Below are 18640 nucleotides of genomic sequence, written 5' to 3'. Positions count from 1 at the left end.
AAGCTTGGTCATTTGCTGGAATCTCAGAGGAAACAGTAATCCACTGTTTGGTGTCCTCCGGGCTCTCGGTGGGAGGCCCCCACTGTCTCCAGGTGTGACTCACAGGTGGCCCTCCCCCGACCCCGCCCACCAGCAGCACAGGTGTGGGGCCGCTCCCGTCCTGGGCCAGCCTCGGCGCCCAAGTGGGCGGACAGAGGAAAGCAAGCGGCCCCCGACGCCCAGGTGGTCTTCACCTTTGGGTCTGAAGCACCTGTATTCAAAAGCAGCACTTGCTGAGCTGGGCCAGCTAAGCTGAGCTCCAGCTGTGCAGCGCTGGCGGTGACCACGCTGCGCCGTCTCAGTTCCTCAGAGCCTTCACGGACTTCCTGGCCTTCATGGTTCTCTTCAACTACATCATTCCCGTGTCCATGTACGTCACCGTGGAGTTGCAGAAGTTCCTGGGCTCCTACTTCCTCACCTGGGACGAGGAGATGTTTGACGAGGAGATGGGGGAAGGGCCGCTGGTCAACACCTCGGATCTGAATGAGGAGCTGGGGCAGGTCAGTGTCTCCGGAGCTGTCTTCTCTCGCTGGCTGGTGGGGGAGCCCCTCGCACCTGCGTCCTTGGGTTTCCAGAGGCCATGTGACTCTCAGCCTGCAGCAGACGCCCTGGGTGTTCGGAGGGGGACGCTGCCATCCCTGAGCAGATACGACTTACACCCGAAAGACGGCAGCAGATTCCCCCTCCTTGTGTGACAGAGGTGGTGCTTCTGTGTCGACAGGTTAGGCAGACTCGTGACGTTCACTCACCGACACCGGCTCACCCGTGGCCTTTTTAAGTGGTGCTGATTCTGCGTTTCGGGGGCCTGGATTGGGGTGAATCGGCAGTGAGCCCTCAGCTCCCCCAGCCATCCTCTCAGGCCTCATGGCCCGAGGTCATCACTGTCAGGGTGGGCAGAGTGAGACTGAGCTTCAGTCTCTGGCATAAAGAGAGTTCAAAACCCCTCCACTGAGCTGTCCAGGCTGCCAGCTTGGGGCCTGAGCTCTGTGCTGCCTTGACCTGCTAAGTGGGTGTGATAGCCAGGACCTGCCCTGCAGAGGGCACGTGGGTGGGAGCCCCGAGCAGGAGCACCGTGGAGGGGGCAGAGGGTGGGGGTCCGAGCCCCTCGGGGGCAGCACTGGCAGCAGAGCCGCGTCCGCAGGTGGAGTATGTGTTCACGGACAAGACGGGCACCCTCACGGAGAACAACATGGAGTTCAAGGAGTGCTGTGTGGAGGGCCACGTGTGCGTGCCGCACGCCGTCTGCAATGGCCAGGTGCTCCCCGACGCCTCTGCCATCGACATGATCGATGCCTCCCCGGGCGCCAGTGGGCGGGTAGGTGCTCGTGCTTCCCGCCCTCGTCCTGCCCCCTCCCTTCCCACGGGCGTGTCTCAGGACACAGCAAGGGCACCTCCTGTCCCGGGGTCTGGGACTCGCAGGAAGGAAAGATGTGGGTGCAGGCGTCCCCGCGGGCGTCCCCAGTGAATCCGGCCGTCTCGTTGGGGCTGGAGACCGCTCACGTCACACTGAGAGTGAGTGCGTGCTCACGCATGGACACACTCACAGGGACCCAGTCACAGGCACACCTGTGCTCACACAAGCTGCACAGTTGTACACACGCACGCACGTGGACGTGCACACACACAGCCTGCCGCTGCAGCTCCAGGTCTCACTCCCTCAGGGAGGGGCGTTGCCCTCGTCAGCAGTCACCCCGGAGGCCCTTCCAGAAACTTGAACCTGCCGCCTCCTTGCGTCCACATCCATCTCGTCTGGCCTGGACTCCGCCGCCACCCCCAGGGGCAGAGCTAACGCTCCCCACCCCCGACGGCTGCAGGCCCGGCCGCGTTGGTTGTCGTCTTCTGTTTGGGTTCCTTCTGTCTTAAGTGGACGTGCTTAGAGCTGTGGGTTGTGCTGTGTTTCAGGAGCGGGAGGAGCTGTTTTTCCGGGCCCTCTGTCTCTGCCACACCATCCAGGTGAAGGATGACGATGAGGTGGATGGGCCCCAGAAGTCACCAGACTCGGGGAAGCGCTCCGCATACATCTCGTCCTCGCCCGACGAGGTGGCCCTGGTCGAGGGCATCCAGAGGTGCGTGTCGGGCGACTCTGGTCCTGGAGGCTGGGTGTCCTGGGCGCTGTCCACCATCACCGTGGACGTGTCCTGGGAGCATCCTGACCAGGCCCCTCGGCCTGGGGCGTTCCGCTGGGGTGGGGGCCAGGCGGCCACTGCCTCTGGGCTCAGGCCGTCCTCTGATCCCCAGGCAGTGGATGTGGCTTCCTCCTGCTGTCTTAGATGGTGGTTTCCCTCCTAACTTCTGCATAAACTAGAGGCCCCTGCAAACACTCACAGACGTTTTTAAGATGCAGTCTTAGAATCCTTTATGACAAGTCTTCCTCATCCATCCTAAAAAATTGAGGTCAAGCAACTTGCAGGGTCCCACAGCATGAGAAGGGCTGGGCTGGATGCTGCAGCTCTCTCACCGCTCGCTCCTGTGAGTCCTGTCCCGCCAGCTCCTTCACATCTCTTTACTGGGCGTTGTTGCTGCCTCCTGACGCAGGGCTCCACGCAAACACTTGGGAGAACACTTCTCTCCAGATGGTAATTTCATGTCGTCCCGTTCTCATCACCGATGACCCTGATTTAACTCTGAAGGTGCGGGATTCACTGCACAGCACAGGGAACTAAGCCAGAGCCTCCTAACAACTTGTAGCAGAATGTGAGCTGCGTAAAGAACCAAGTCACGCTGCTGTGCATCTGAAACTCACCATAGAGTGAGCCAGCCGCCTTCAGTTAAAAAATCACCATAGAGTGAGCCAGCCGCCTTCAGTTAAAAACTCACCATAGAGTGAGCCAGCCGCCTTCCGTTAAAAACTCACCATAGAGTGAGCCAGCCGCCTTCCGTTAAAAAATCACCATAGTGTAAGCCAGCCGCCTTCAGTTAAAAACTCACCATAGAGTGAGCCAGCCGCCTTCAGTTAAAAACTCACCATAGAGTGAGCCAGCCGCCTTCAGTTAAAAACTCACCATAGAGTGAGCCAGCCGCCTTCAGTTAAAAACTCACCATAGAGTGAGCCAGCCGCCTTCAGTTAAAAACTCACCATAGAGTGAGCCAGCCGCCTTCAGTTAAAAACTCACCATAGAGTGAGCCAGCCGCCTTCAGTTAAAAACTCACCATAGAGTGAGCCAGCCGCCTTCAGTTAAAAACTCACCATAGAGTGAGCCAGCCGCCTTCAGTTAAAAACTCACCATAGTGTAAGCCAGCCGCCTTCAGTTAAAAACTCACCATAGAGTGAGCCAGCCGCCTTCAGTTAAAAACTCACCATAGAGTGAGCCAGCCGCCTTCAGTTAAAAACTCACCATAGAGTGAGCCAGCCGCCTTCAGTTAAAAACTCACCATAGAGTGAGCCAGCCGCCTTCAGTTAAAAACTCACCATAGAGTGAGCCAGCCGCCTTCAGTTAAAAACTCACCATAGAGTGAGTCAGCCGCCTTCAGTTAAAAACTCACCATAGAGTGAGCCAGCCACCTTCAGTTAAAAAATCAGCAAGGGCTCTTACCTTCCCCTTCACTGCCCTCGGAGCATGGGCATCGGACACCCCTAGTCTAATTGGAACCGTGTTTTTGTCGTGGACTAAATGCTGCATTTTTCCTGCAATTTGACAGTGATAATCAGGTGTGTGTGTTGTGTGTTCAACATACGTATTCACGCGCACCTAGAGGAGAGTTCTCAGAGCGAGTGAGATCTGTCTCTTGGAAAACGAGCGCTCAGGCAGTAAGGCACATTCAGTCGCAGGGACCGCCCCTGAGCCGCCTCTCCTCCGGCAGCAGCTCCCGCCAGGCCAGCGGGCCCTGGCCCACGGGCTGCAGCGCCTGCGCGCTGTCAGGGCTGTTGCTCGAGTGTGCGTCCTCCTCCCGTGAGCTCCTTGCACCAGGAGCCGGGCCGCTTGCTCTAGCCCGTCGCTGGGCCGGTGTGGGCGGAGCTCCCGCGCCTGCCGGTGTTGGATGCACGTCACGAGTCGAGTGCCCTGCGGCCCCGTGTTGAGCTGGGCTGTGGTTTCCTTGTCAGTAGACCGAGCGTCCGCCTGGAGATTGACAGGCTCCCAGAGTCCTAATTCTGATGTCGTAACCTCTGAAGGGCCCCCCTGATAGTAGAGACAGGGCCCACTCCCCAGACCTGCTGCCCTGCAGCGTCACCAGTAGGAAGCAGCTCATCACGTGTGAAGCGCCGAGCGGCCGTTCCCACGTCCAGTTCCCTGGGCTCGTGGAGAATTTTCTCAGACAGTGAATAAATTCAGCACTGACTTCGCCACGCAGCTTACAGTCTCCGTTTTACTAGAAGCATTTCTTCTCCAAAAGGAAAGCTTTCCCAAAGTACGAAACAGAAGTATCTGTGAGGAGGAAAGAGGTCCACATTAACCCCTGGGTTTGTCTGCCCCGCAGATTTGGTTTCACGTACCTGAGGCTGAAGGACAATTACATGGAGCTGCTGAACAGGGACAATGACGTCGAGAGGTGAGGACACCCCTGGATGGGAGGGGAATATAGCATTGTCTTCCCAGTGTTTTCTTACCGGAGAAAATACCAAATTCTCTGTACTTTTCCCATGACTCTTCCTCCCTCTTCTCGGTAACGACCCCAAGCACGTTGCCAGAACGCCGTGGGAGTCTGAGTTGGACGCTTAGGGGCGAGGTTGGGTGGTGGTGCAGCGTCCAACAGGCTTGGGTGAAGCCATGTGGTGTCCGTTTCACTGCAGGAGTTCGGGAACCTTCTAGTCCGTTCTGACACCCCGAGGCCATGCTCTGACCCCCACAAGAGGGAAGACGTAAGCCCTCCCCCTGGAGTGGCCCCAGGACCCTGTGTCCTCAGAGCCCGTTCCAGGCCGTGGAGCGTGGGGTCCTGTAGAAACACTGAGCAGGAGATGAACGGGAGGTTTCACTGTCCATATCGACCTTCGGGGACTGTCCAGTCTGAAAGTGCTGGCCCCGGGGACACATGGTGTGTCTCGATTTTGACTTGGACGATGGGTTGTCCGTCTCTCCTTGGTAATAAGCATTACTGGGCTGTCATGGAGATGGCGCAGTTGGTAAGGAATATAACCTTTGGTGACGATGATCTCAAAGAACAGGATTTCCGTTCTGGAAAAGTAGACTCCCAGGGTGTGGGGGAGGTGGTGAACCCTTGACTCCAGAAGGGGCTTCTGGGTTCTCCAGCCACGGTCAGCCGCGGCTCCTCCCCAAAGCACTTGGGGGCCTCTGGGCGCTGTGGTGTGACCCCTGGGAGGGCAGTGACCCTGCTGTCCGGCTCCTGGTCTCCAGCTGGACAGGCAGGTGAGAGCACCTCTCAGGCCATCCCCACTGCTCGGTGCGGCCGGGGATTCCTGGGCAGCCTCACGCCGTGCCCGGCTGACACCCACCCACTGCTTCAGGGGCCGTGTCACCTGCAGGGGAGGCTGGTCGTTACCCAGATGCTGTGACTCACGGAGCCACGTGAACGTCAAAACGAGTTTTCAATCTCTCTTTCAGGTTTGAGTTGCTGGAAATCTTGAGTTTCGACTCAGTAAGAAGGCGGATGAGTGTAATCGTCAAGTCTGCTACAGGTGGAAATTCCTTTCCTTTGATTTGTCAAATGGTCCCTGTGGTTGTGCTTTATTCTGATGCCTCAAGTCTGTGAGGCTCTAAGGCTTTAACCATTTGTTCTCCCTTTAAACACAGACACATCTGCACTAGCTGTTCACCTCCAGCCCTGTTTGGGCCCCAGCATCTTAGGCTGGCTTAGTCATCCTTGGATTTTCCCTCAAGGGGAAGTCTGGCGACCCATCCCGAGGTCAGCTCCTCACCCACCCCTCAGTTTACACACAAGGCAGCCTGCGTCCTGGGTTCCCCACCCCATCCGCGCCGCAGACCCTCCCCTGGTCTGGACCGCCCACCTCAGACCCTCCCCTGGTCTGGACTCTCCCACCTCAGACCCTCCCCTGGTCTGGACTCTCCCTCCTCAGACCCTCCCCTGGTCTGGACCCCCCACCTCAGACCCTCCCCTGGTCTGGACTCTCCCCCCTCAGACCCTCCCCTGGTCTGGACCCCCCCACCTCAGACCCTCTCCCAGGACACCTCCCTGACCACCTGTCGGAGGCCTCCGTGGTCTCCTCAGCCTGATGGACTGTCAGCTCTCCCGTCCTTTCTGGGCTGCAGGCGTCCTGAACAGGGCGCCACACGTGGGCAGCAGTGTGCCCGCCCCCGCAGTGCCGGGCGCGCGGTAGACATCGTTGGACTCGGCTTCTAACTCCATTTCCCATGGCATCTTACCAAGAGATGTGGGATCCTACTTGCTTTTGTTTCTTGAAACTAGACCGTACCAGGCTATGTTTCTCTCTTTGGAAACCTGCCCGGCGAGCAGGCAAACGGAGACACTGCCCTGAAACTATAAACAGAGCCAGCCTGAAGGCGGCCGAGGGCGCGTGGGAGGGTTCCACGTCACCAGGGTCCTCACACTGTGTTGACCAGAAGTGCCTGCTCTGTCTCCTGAGCTAGTGGGGACGTCGAGGCGGCTGCCGAAGCCCATCTTTCAGCCGCACCCCAGGAACCAGGCTCCTGCCCTGGGGAACACGGGCAAGTTGGGGCCAGTTCTCTGACCCGCATGGCTCCCTCGCCTCCAACCGGTTGTCAGACGTGACAGCTCCACCCACGAGACTCACACCAGTGAGCACCGTGAAAGCTCAAGTACTTTATGTCGATGGTCCTGTAACACGTGGCCATGGGGCCGGCGGGACATGGGAAGCGCACTGCCCATCGTGTTTGGAGATGAGTCCCGGTCGCCTGTGCTGCCTCTGCTGCCTCTGGGCAGCGCTCGGCTTATCCAGGGTGAAGGTGTTTGGCTGCTGAGGTTCACACCATTAGGCTCCTTGTCCTGCGACTGCCCGCATACAGATGTGTAGTCTAGGAGGTGAACCGTCTCGGGGGCAGTCTGCGAGCCGGTTGTCACGCCCACCGTGGCGGGAAGCGATGCCCCCGCTGCTCACACCCCATCCTCCGCCCCGTCCGCACGCTCTCCTGGGCTGCCTGGAGCACCGTGCTCGCCCCTGGGGCTGGATGACAGCATCTGCATAAACTGCTCCACTTTGGCCATGAACAGCGTGGCCGAGCCTGGAGCAGGCGCTGGGCTGTGGAAACCGAGAGCTGTTGAAAGTCCTTTCCTCGAGGAGGTTTCCTGGGGCACCTCTCGGGGCTTCATGGGAGAGGCCGGGCTGTTGGAACCCGCGGTGGCAGCAGTTAATCCACAGAGACACTGACTGTTTAATCAAAGAAAGTGTGAAAATGAAAGTGTTAGTCACTCAGTTGTGTTTGACTCTTTGTGACCCCCCAGTGGACTGCAGCCCACCAAGCTCCTCTGTCCATGGAATTCTCCAGGCAAGAGTACCGGAGTGGGTTGCCATTCCCTTCTCCATTAATTAAGGAAGTTGTTCTCTAAGCAGTGATTCCTCCCCGGCGTTGACACCAGCCGCACAGAGTGACAGCCTCCTGGGCAGGACGGAGACGAGAGCCCCTGCGGCCCGGAGCTCAGCGACCCGCCCTGGAAGCCGCTGCAGCCACGGGCGCTGCCCGACCCCAGGTGCCCACCTAGTCAGTCACAGCCGTGTGCGGGCACTGCTCTGGAGGCGTCACTTCTCAGTCCTTTACAAGACCGGAGCAGCAGGAGCTGAAGCCGCTGCCCAGTGCTGTCTTCTCTGGCCCTTACGTGTCGCCTTGCACTCTGGACGTTCTCTGTCTGCTTGACCACAGCTTTAGGCTAAACGCATCTCACACTCCAGCGGGTACAAAGGGAAGACAGATCAGGACGGTGGGAAATCTCAGTCATTCACAAGCCATTACCATGAGCCCTCTGGGATTTTTTAGGACAAAGAATTACTGTTCAAGACTGCATCACTATGCAGAGTTGGCTGCACCACAGAACTTGTTCTGTGTCATGTGACATGTGAGCATTGCATGGAAACCACAGCTGGTGCCCGCGTGGATTCCGTGCCAGGCTGCCGGGCGCACGACCAGGAGTCCTGGGTCAAGGGCCAAGAGTGTGCAGGCTTCTCCTCAGCGTTCAAGATTTCTGTCTGAAGACAAATTCGGAAGAGACCCAGGTTCCAGAGACAAGCCCCTCGGTGTTCACACAAGCAGAGCTGTGTGCTTTGCAGGCCAAGAGATTCCTTGTAAAAGAGGAGCCCGGTGCCAGCAACCTGTGGGTCAGCGTGGATGCCGTGTGCCCTTCATCCCAACCTGACTAAGGGAGAGCCTTCCTTCTCGAGGGGGGAGGAGCCTGCCCCCCAGCACTGACATGTGAAGTGACTGGGGCAGCGGGTGGGGGGTGGGGTAGTATCATAGATGCTTCTTGTAACTCTTGTGCACGCAGAGGATGGTCTGATGGTCACGTCCGGTGCCCCAGCAGCTCACTGCCCATTTGGGGTTGGCCACACCCTTGCGTCTTTACGCCCGACCCCTAGCCCGGTCCTGCGGTGGTTCATCCCTCACTCGCATCCTTGCCAGGGAGCTGGTGAAAGTGACGGGAGGAAGGCTGCCCGGAGCCAGTGTCCTTGTTCCCGACTTCCCTGAGACGCTGGGGTTGTTCGAATAAGAGGAGGCTTTGTGGGGCGGGAGTCCGTGGCTTTGACTTTCTCCCGAGTTCACAGGTCAACTGGTCCGTCCACATTTCTGCAACAGCCTCGGCACTACTGCCCCTGGTTTTGTTTTTAATGAAAGCATCGTTTGAAAGGTATCTTCCCCATAGCGTGAGTCGATGAAAGTCTTCTCACCTCGTTTTCTAGGAGAAATTTACCTGTTTTGCAAAGGAGCAGATTCTTCTATATTTCCCCGAGTGACAGAAGGCAAAGTGGACCAGATCCAATCCAGAGTGGAGCGCAACGCAGTGGTGAGACGCAGGGGAGTTGGGGGGGTTCTTGTGCTTCTTCTCCCGTGGCGGGGGGTGGGGGTGGGTGGGCGGCAAGAGGGAGCCGCGTGCCCTCCAGCGGGGCACCGCCCCCCGCAGCCTCCTGTTGGCGTTTGGTGGCTGGAGGGGCGTGCGTTGCGTCCAGAATGACAAGCACAGTGTGATGCTGTTGGAGAGGGAGCTCCGTCCCCGAGGATTTCTAGGGACTGGCACTTTCTGTTGCGACTTGACCTGTTCGTTTTCTCCCACATTTCACCTGAAGCGAGTACTCAGTCTGTTCTTAGGCCCTCAGAGGTTTGTCTCAGGACCACTGGTTGAACAAGTGTTCCTCCCTGTTGGACGGCCTTGGCATCCCTGTAAAAAGTCGTGCGGCCACACATGCAGGCGTTCCCTTTTGGGCTCCCAGGTCTGTCGTGTTGGCCTCTGTCTGTCTTGACGCTGAGACCACACTGTTTTGGTTACTTATCTCTTTCCCGTGACTTTGGAAATCAGGACACGTGAGTGCATCTTTCAGCCTTGTTCTTCTTTTACAAGATTGTTGGTTATTCTGAGTCCCTTGAGATTCCACGTGAATTTTAGGGTGGGTTTTCCCATTCCCTCAGAATGCCATTGGGATTCTGATCAGGGTTGCACAGAATCTGTAGTTCATGCTGGATAGTATTGTCATCATGAGAATATCGTCTTGGAATTCATAAACACAGGACACCTTCCGCCTGCTTAGGTCTCCCGTGACGTCTTTCAGCAACGTATTGTAGTTTTCAGTCTACGAATCCTTCACCTACCTCCATGGTTTAGCTCATTCTTAGGTATTTTTTTCTTTTTGATGCTATTGTAAATGGATTGTTTTCTCAGTTTCCTTTCTAGATTGTTTTCTTTTGGATAGTTGGTGTATAGAACATGCAGCTGTTTTTGTTGCTGACTTTGTATTCTGCACCTTTACCGAACTCGTCTATCACTAGTTCCAGCGTGTTTGTGTGTGAAATCCTTAGAGTTTTCTACGTATAAAATCCTATCACCATTTCCTTCTTTCCAACTTGGATGCCTTTTTTCCTTGCCTGTTTGCTCTGGTTGAGGCTGCCAGTACCTCGTTGAGTAGAAATGGGGAGCCAGTCATCCTTACCTTGTCCCTGACCTCAGGGGGAATAACTGTCACCTCTCCTGACTGAGTGTGACGCTGGCTGAGCTTCCGTGTGTGACTTTAATCAGGTTGAGGAAGTTCCTTCCTGCCTAGTTTACTGAGTGGTTTAATCAGGAGAAGGGGACGACAGAGGACGAGATGGTTGGCTGACATTACCAGTCATCAGTGGACATGAGTTTGAGCAAACTCTGGAGATAGTGAAGGACAGGGAAGCCTGGTGTGCTGCAGTCCATGGGGTCACAGAGAGCTGGACATGACTGAGTGACTGAAAAATAACAAAAATCATGCAAAGGGGTTGGGGTTTGTCAGATGCTGGAGTTTGTTTTTGTTTTTTTGCATCTGTTGAGTTCATCATACGAGACTTTCCTCCTTTACTCTATTTGTGTCTATGTGACATTGATTCTCATGTGTTGAGTCAGCCTTGCATTCCTGGGATAAACCCTGCTTGGCCGTGTAGATCATCATTTGGATACACTGTTGGATTCAGTTTACCGAGATTCTGTTGAAGGCCTTTGCACCTTTGTTTATAGGAGATAGTGACTATCTTTCCTTGTAATGTGGTTGTCTGGCTTGTGGATCAGTGTTGTTTTATATACAGTGTCAGGTTTTTAGTAGTATCAGTACTTAGCAGGAGGAGGAGAGAAGAGCATTCCTGCTCCGTGTTTCCATGTGGGGAAGCCCCATGTCTGCTTTGACAAACAAGGTTCCGTTCATTCCTAACGCTTCTGCTGACCGTCCACTCCATCCGCATTCTGGGACAGCTCTGGATTACTTCCTCTTACCTTTATTACTGAAGTCTTACCTTCGATGGCCTGGTTTGTGTTGTGTATTCCCATGCTCACTAGTCTGACTGAACACTTCACAGTCGCTCGGTCGGTCGTGCCTGCGTGTGTTCAATGCGCACACGAGTGGCTCAGCCGCAGACGACCGGCGCTGTGGGTGGGGGTCTCTGGTTCTCCGCTTTGTCGCCTCAGCTGGAGAGCGGATGTTGGGAAAGCTTCCGGGAGTGACCCTCGGGCCCACGGTCAACACTGCTGTGTGAGCTTCCGGGAGTGACCCTCGGGCTCGTGGTCAGCGCTGCTGTGTGAGCTTCCGGGAGTGACCCTCGGGCCCGCGGTCAGCGCTGCTGTGTGAGCTCCAGGAGTGACCCTCGGGCTCGCGGTCAGCGCTGCTGTGTGAGCTCCAGGAGTGACCCTCGGGCTCGTGGTCAGTGCTGCTGTGTGAGCTCCAGGAGTGACCCTCGGGCTCGCGGTCAGCGCTGCTGTGTGAGCTCCAGGAGTGACCCTCGGGCTCGCGGTCAGCGCTGCTGTGTGAGCTTCCGGGAGTGACCCTCGGGCCCGCGGTCAGCGCTGCTGTGTGAGCTCCAGGAGTGACCCTCGGGCTCGCGGTCAGCGCTGCTGTGTGAGCTCCAGGAGTGACCCTCGGGCTCGCGGTCAGCGCTGCTGTGTGAGCTCCAGGAGTGACCCTCGGGCTCGCGGTCAGCGCTGCTGTGTGAGCTCCAGGAGTGACCCTCGGGCTCGCGGTCAGCGCTGCTGTGTGAGCTCCAGGAGTGACCCTCGGGCTCGCGGTCAGCGCTGCTGTGTGAGCTCCAGGAGTGACCCTCGGGCCCACAGTCAGCACTGCTGTGTGTCTGGCAGGAGGGGCTCCGGACCCTGTGTGTGGCCTATAAGACACTCATCCCGGAAGAGTACGAAGGCATCCGCGAGCTGCTGCAGGACGCCAAGGTGGCGCTTCAGGACCGAGACAAGAAATTAGCAGAAGCCTACGAGCAAATAGAGACAGATCTGGTCCTGCTCGGCGCCACAGCTGTGGAGGATCGGTAAAGACGCACCATGCTTGTTCTCAGAAACTGGGATAGTGTGAAGGGGGAGCGGGGGCCGCCCAGGGTCGGGGGTGGGGGCATCGTCTGCCTGGGCAGGCTCTCCAGTTGCCCTGGGTGACAGCGCGCTGGGCTTACGGGTCAGGCCTGGGTGATCCCTGACTCTCCACCAGTAAGAGGCCTGTGAGTCGCATTTTGCCAGGAGAGACCAGGAGCGCCAGCACTTCACTCCTGGTTACGGACAGTCAGGGTACAGGGCTGCTTTTCTGTTCTTCTTTAGAATGGAATCAGTAACTGATTCTCTTCCTAAATGAGTCCCTAGCTCTTTCCAAATACAAGTGTAAACATTTTAGACCTTAACAGTTTTGTCATGACTCACTGAAGAAATTCAAAATAATGAAGTAGAAGATTGCAAAAACTCACCATAATAGCTGCTCAGATTACCAGCTACAGATTTTCAAGATTCTGCACAGGAAGGACTGACCTGTCCCGACTCTGCACGAGGGACAGGAAAGAGCCCTCTGTCCACTGTGTTGTCTGAAGAACACAGTGAAAGGAACAGATTATAGTTTATTTTGAAGAAAAGAGAAAAAAAATACCACAACTTAAAAGCATGGGACAGGAACTTGAGATTACTGAGCTTCTGTTTCCCAGCGCGTTTGAAAGTGTTTGTTTATTTAATGCTCACTTATCTTTGTTGCGCTGGGGCCTGGTGGCTGCACGCGAGGGCCTTCTCTGGTTGCAGCGAGTGGCGGCTGCTCTCGTCGCCGTGCGTGGTTTTACTCCAGTGGCTTCTCTCGTTGCCGAGCACAGACTCTGGTGCAGGGCCTTCAGCGGTCGCGGCTCCCGGGCTCTAGAGCACGGCCTTAGCCATGGCGCACGGCTTTAGTTGCTCCACGGCATGTGGAATCTTCCCAGACTAGGGATTGAACTGGTGTCCCCTGCGTTGCAAGGGGAGTCTTAACCACCGGACCACCAGGGAAGCCCCTCAGTTTAAAGGTCTTGGAGGTCTACACTGGTCCAGGATTTAGATCCTAGTCTCAAAACCTCTGTTTTTCCTGAGGGTCGGCATTCCCCGGGTCCTCGGTCTCAGCAGACAGTTGGCCGACAGCCTGGTTTTGTTCTTATTTTAAGTCCTGACGCCTCTGCTCCTGGAAGCACGTCTTGGCACAGAGCAGCTGCGGTCACGGACAGCTTGGTGACTGGTCGTGTGTGAGGATGAGGAGGGTGTTCAGAAGGGGCCTGCTTGTCTGGGGAGGGAGGACTGGTCTTTGGAGGAAGTAGGGGGGAGGGGGAGGCTCTCATGGGCGGAGGGGGAGGCTCTCATGGGCAGAGGGACCCTCGCCAGCTGAGGGCCTCGCAGGTGCTGTGGGAGCTGTTGGCCTCGGTGGGGAGCTGGGACCGCAGGACATTGAGAGTGGACCCCCAGGACGCGTGAGCGGGTGGCTTTGAAGTGGTTCTGTTTAACCTTTGCAGATCCCTTTGAACCTCATTTACTTTTTCCTAAAACAATGATGAAATCACAGATTTTTTTGTGTGTCTAGAATAGTAGGAAGTTTCCGCCAGGTTCTATCCAGATCATCGCAGTTAGAATCCTTTCCTTTCCTTCCTCTCCGCGCTGGACAGACAGGACACACCCCTGATACACGCGTGTCAGCAGCCAGGCCTCTAAGACCTAGAAGACAAGGCAGCCCTCCCCTCCCCACCCCCCAGCCCCCGCCATGAGGCAGGCGTGGCTGTGATGCCAGACTGCCATGGGTGGCAGGACAGCCTCACCAAGGTCAAGAGGGCTGTTTATCCTCATACACGTCCTGTGAACTCTGCAAGCTTTGCGTTCTCCACGTGTAGAACAGGGTCATCACACGGTCCTCCTCCCGTGAGGTTTTGGCAAAGGCAAGACGTGTCAGGCAAGTGCTTCCTGCAGCATCTGACGCTGAGGGAGCCTGTGACGCCAGTCAGCCAGTCCCAGGCCACGGCTGGCATCCTCCTGTTTCACGTTCTTTAGGCGAACCTGGGCTCCAATTGGATAGGAGGCAAAATTAGGACATTTTATGCGCAAAGAAAAGGGGGGTGCATGTCACCTCTTTGCCAGGCCCCGTTTTCCCTGGTCCTGACTTCCCAGTTGGTGTTGGTGAGGGGTCTCCTTATAATTGCCCCAAATCTTCTCTGAGCAGCAAGTCCTGCTAGGCAGAAAGCCATGTGCTCAGCAAATGCCATTTATCTCCTGAATACCCGTCCCCGTGGATTATCTGACGTCCCCGTGGTATCAGGAAGCGTTTTGTTGTAAAAAGCTAAGTGAAAAGTGAAAGTCAAAGTGTTGGTCGCTCAGTCAGGTCCAGTTCTTTGCAACCCCATGGGCTGTAGCCTGCCGGGCTCCTCTGTCCATGGGATTCTCTAGACAAAAATACCCGAGTGGGCAGCCATTTCCTTCTCCAGGGGATCTTCCTGACCCAGGGGTTGAACCTGGGGTGTTGCAGTTGGATTCTTTACCATCTGAATCACCTGGGAATAGCTCCAGGTCCTTTACAGTAAATCACAGGTCAGCACCAGGGTGCTTTTTAACTTGGGGGTGAAAATCAAGACAGGGTAGCAGACCCCAAGTCCTTGGACTTCTCCAGCTTGGTTTGCTTGGTTTGCTGATGAGGGTGTGTTGTGCCCCCCCTCCCAGGCTGCAGGAGAAGGCGGCCGACACCATCGAGGCGCTGCAGAAGGCGGGCATCAAGGTGTGGGTGCTCACGGGCGACAAGATGGAGACAGCGGCCGCCACCTGCTACGCCTGCAAGCTCTTCCGCAGGAACACGCAGCTGCTCGAGGTCACCACCAAGCGGCTGGAGGAGCAGAGCCTGCACGACGTGCTCTTCGAGCTGAGCAAGACGGTGCTGCGCTCCAGCGCCAGCCTCACCCGGGACAACTTCTCAGGGTAGGCGGGCGTCCAGGGCGTTTGCAGAGGCGGGGTGGCCTCCATGGGCAGGGCAGTGGCCTGCCCTCCCTTGTGCAGACACAGTTCTGTCCTCTGGGTCCTGACAGTGTCCTGCAGTCGAGATCCTGACCAGAGCCTTGTCTTTTTAGCAACTGTGATGTGTCTTTTGCGTAGAGGGTGTGTGTGCGCGTGCGCCCATGCTCACTGGCAGACTGCTGATAGAGGATACAGAGAGGCTTGATTCATTGATTTACACACTCTCGGGTGTGAGGCGATGCCCACCTATTTCTGTGACACCTGGGGGCCGTGCTGTGGATTCCTCGGAGCCTCTGCCAGAGTGGGTGTGGGGGGACAATGACACATGGTCGTTTGTCAAGTGAGAAAAAATAGTCAATACACGAGAGTTGTTTTTTCCAAGAATGTTCAGCAATTTATTCACATTTTATCAACATTGTCCTTGCTGGTCTTAGATGCACGATCTGAGATTAGACTTCATTTGAACTTAAATTTTCATTAACTTAGGAAAAGCAAATGGGGCTCTCTAATCATATACGAATTTAAAATTATTCATTCATAAATAGTACAAAGCTATTTCCCTTTACCTGGTCTGCAGATTTCCTTTTGGGGCTTAGAGATGTTTCTTGTAATTTTGAAACCCAGCAAAGAGAAGTATCATGACCATGTTCTTCCCAAGACAGGCAGAGTAGCAAGGAGTTACCAGCTGTGGCCATCAGGACTGTGGGGCTGAGTTGTCTGGGGGTCGGGAGAAAAGGCCGACCTCTCCGGATGGCGGGATAGATGCTCTCCTCTGTTGTACTTGACCTGCCCAGGAATCCACAGTTGTAACTGTTGTTTGCTTTGCCTAGTGAAATGAGAACATTAAGTTCACACATAATGTTAAAATGTAGTCAAAGGTCTTGCAGCCACGAGTCTAGACTGTCTTATTATTGACAAAAGAAGAAAATGCACTTTCTTAATCCTTGTTCCTGAATTTGTAGCATTGATAGGTATCCCCTAGAGTAGCTCAGAGAAGGCAATGGCACCCCACTCCAGTACTCTTGCCTGGAAAATCCCATGGACGGAGGAGCCCGGTGGGCTGCAGTCCATGGGGTCGCTAAGAGTCAGACGTGACTGAGCGACTTCACTTTTACTTTTCACTTCCGTGCATTGGAGAAGGAAATGGCAACCCACTCCAGTGTTCTTGCCTGGAGAACCCAGGGACGGCAGAGCCTGGTGGGCTGCCTTCTCTAGGGTCGCACAGAGTCGGATACACTGAAGCGACTTAGCAGCAGCAGCAGCAGAGTAGCTAGTCTCCTTGAATCTCTTTGACTTGGTTACTGAGAAATGTCTCTGGCTTCTGTGATCTGACAGACTCTCAGCCGACATGCAGGACTACGGTTTAATCATCGACGGAGCCGCGCTGTCCTTGATCATGAAGCCTCGGGAGGACGGGAGCTCCAGTAACTACCGCGAGTTGTTCCTGGACATCTGCCGGAACTGCAGCGCTGTGCTTTGCTGCCGCATGGCCCCGCTGCAGAAGGCCCAGGTGTGCTGGGGGCGGGGCCGCAGGAGGCCCAGGCGTGCTGGGGGCGGGGCCGCAGGAGGCCCAGGCGTGCTGGGGGCGGGGCCGCAGGAGGCCCAGGCGTGCCTGGGAGCTGCATCGACCTTATGAAGTGACGTCCGGAATGGAACAGAGTGCTGTTTTGTCTTCTCATGTTACCTTTGGGGTTAAGTGACTTGTCAAACTTTTATACCAATTAGTGTTTCAGTCTTGAATAAAGAAGACAAGCCATAGTTTTTCCCTCATCCTCCTGTCTTGCATCATGGAACATTATACTTATGCACATAAATAGGAAAAAAAAAAGACTGTAAAGAAACAGACTAAAAATTTGGAAATTATTCATTGCATTGAGCTATCAGATTTGGTTTTGCACACATGACAAATTTGAAAATTGAAAGAACAGCTTATTTTAAAAAATAGATACTTGGTACAAGGCAGCTTGGCAGAGCGCCACCTTCTAACGGAGTGCATCCTTCACACACTGCCCCACCCGAATTTAAATCTGAATCCCCGAAATTTGCGTGAGTGGGGCATCCCCTGAAAATGGCTCCGTGGGTTTCTTGTCTCTGTCCTCAGCCTCCCGCTCAGCCTGCTCCTCTCATCCCCCTGCGTTCATTTCTTAGCTGCTTATGCTTAAGTATGTTTTGCTTTTGACATGAAAAAGACTTTATCCTGTATGGATAAAATGTACTGAATATAATAAATAATTCAGTTTAAGCACTTAATTGTTTCATCGTCCTTGACTAACTTTGACGTCTTTGTCATTTCTTCCTGGTTAGTGGATGACCTTTGCAAAAATAAAACAGATGAGAAAGTCTGCATTCACTTCTTTTCCAGATTGTTAAGTTAATCAAGCTTTCAAAGGAGCACCCGATCACCTTGGCGATTGGTGACGGAGCGAATGATGTCAGCATGATCCTGGAGGCCCACGTGGGCATCGGTAAGCCCCTGGGCTCTGCCCCCTGCTTCTCGCAGTGACCGGGGTTTGTCCCTCAGTTGGACCAGGGGGGACACAGACCAGGCAGGACCGTAGGATTCAGACACGCGTTTAGGGCGCGCCTGTGATACAGAGCGTTCGGGGCTGGAAGCCCACAGCAGCAGCTCAGCCTAACCCTGCTTTGCCCGTCCGCGCCCCTCTGCGAGGGGCAGAGGAGGGCTGATGTGGCGCATGTGCTCCCTTCCTGCAGGCGTCATTGGGAAGGAAGGTCGTCAGGCTGCAAGGAACAGCGACTACGCGATACCCAAGTTTAAGCATTTAAAGAAGATGCTGCTGGTTCATGGGCATTTTTACTATATTCGAATATCCGAGCTTGTGCAATACTTCTTTTATAAGGTAGGAAAGTAGGCTCTCCTACCTGTCTGCTCCTCTCACCATCTCGGGGCAGGTAATGGGTTGGGTGGAAGGCTGGCTGGCCGTGATGCCCCAAGGCTACAGGGGTGACTTGTCCCCGAGTAGAAGGAAGGGCTCCATGGGAGGATTCCCAGGAGGAGGCGCCTAGCCCTCTTCTCTCAGAACTGAACGTAGCACCACCGAGAGCCACACTGTCACAGGTCGAGGAGGGGCCTTGAACGAGTTCCTCCTTCATCGTGCAGTTTGATTCCTTGCTGTCCACTGACACCCAGGGTGCCTCCTCATTTCTCTGTTAGGAGTTCCCCTTTGCTCTGACCTTGGGGAGACTGGCCTGGTCCCGGCTGCACCATGGGGGCCCCTGAAGTGAGAGGGGAGTTTTAGAGTCGTTGCCCGTCTTGGAGGATAAGGGGCGCTTTGCCCGGGGTGGAGTGTGTCATGGGACAGCCTCTCAAGGACCTGGTGACGCCCTGACACTGCACCCTTGAACTAACAGGCATGTGGCTTGTCTTTCAGAACGTCTGCTTCATTTTCCCTCAGTTTTTATACCAGTTCTTCTGTGGGTTTTCACAGCAGGTGAGTCGTCAGGCCTGAGGTTGAGCTCCCCTGAGCCTCACCCACTGTCCCCGAGTGTGGCTGTGGTGGGTGGAGGGTGGACGGCGGGTGTGCAGGCCAGGTGACCCCCATCCCACCACTGACCTGTTTTCACCCGAAGCAGCCAGACCAGAGAAAACTGAGGCTTGAAGATGGAGATCAAACTGCAGGCTTGATGCAACTTTTTGTTGCCACAAGTTTGCAGTGGGGTCAGCCACTGGGACTGGGTGGGGTTAGCCGTTCATCCTGACCAGTCGACCTCACAATGCTTTGAACAACGTCCTGGCCCCTCGGTCTCTGTAGAAGAGTGGCACTGT

The 18640-nt window shown here is 55.5% G+C and overlaps 1 protein-coding gene across 6 annotated transcripts in view; it reads left to right on the top strand.

Moving 5' to 3' along the window:
- Positions 1–18640, top strand: part of ATP11A (ATPase phospholipid transporting 11A) — a 103393-nt gene that overhangs the window by 66496 nt on the left and 18257 nt on the right. For all 6 annotated transcript variants that reach the window (XM_070380716.1, XM_070380719.1, XM_070380720.1 and 3 more), the window contains exons 12-23: positions 342–539; positions 1181–1354; positions 1942–2105; positions 4456–4527; positions 5538–5611; positions 8822–8925; positions 11719–11900; positions 14569–14820; positions 16192–16366; positions 17219–17321; positions 17569–17714; positions 18246–18305. In XM_070380716.1, the coding sequence (XP_070236817.1) occupies positions 342–539; positions 1181–1354; positions 1942–2105; positions 4456–4527; positions 5538–5611; positions 8822–8925; positions 11719–11900; positions 14569–14820; positions 16192–16366; positions 17219–17321; positions 17569–17714; positions 18246–18305 (1704 nt within the window). The remainder of the gene's footprint in view (positions 1–341; positions 540–1180; positions 1355–1941; positions 2106–4455; positions 4528–5537; positions 5612–8821; positions 8926–11718; positions 11901–14568; positions 14821–16191; positions 16367–17218; positions 17322–17568; positions 17715–18245; positions 18306–18640) is intronic.

The sequence above is a fragment of the Bos mutus genome, chromosome 12, assembly GCF_027580195.1.
Source record: "Bos mutus isolate GX-2022 chromosome 12, NWIPB_WYAK_1.1, whole genome shotgun sequence".
Classification (NCBI taxonomy): domain Eukaryota; kingdom Metazoa; phylum Chordata; class Mammalia; order Artiodactyla; family Bovidae; genus Bos; species Bos mutus.
Note: the sequence above shows the minus strand (reverse complement) of the source record. Positions and strands in the feature narration are given on the sequence as shown.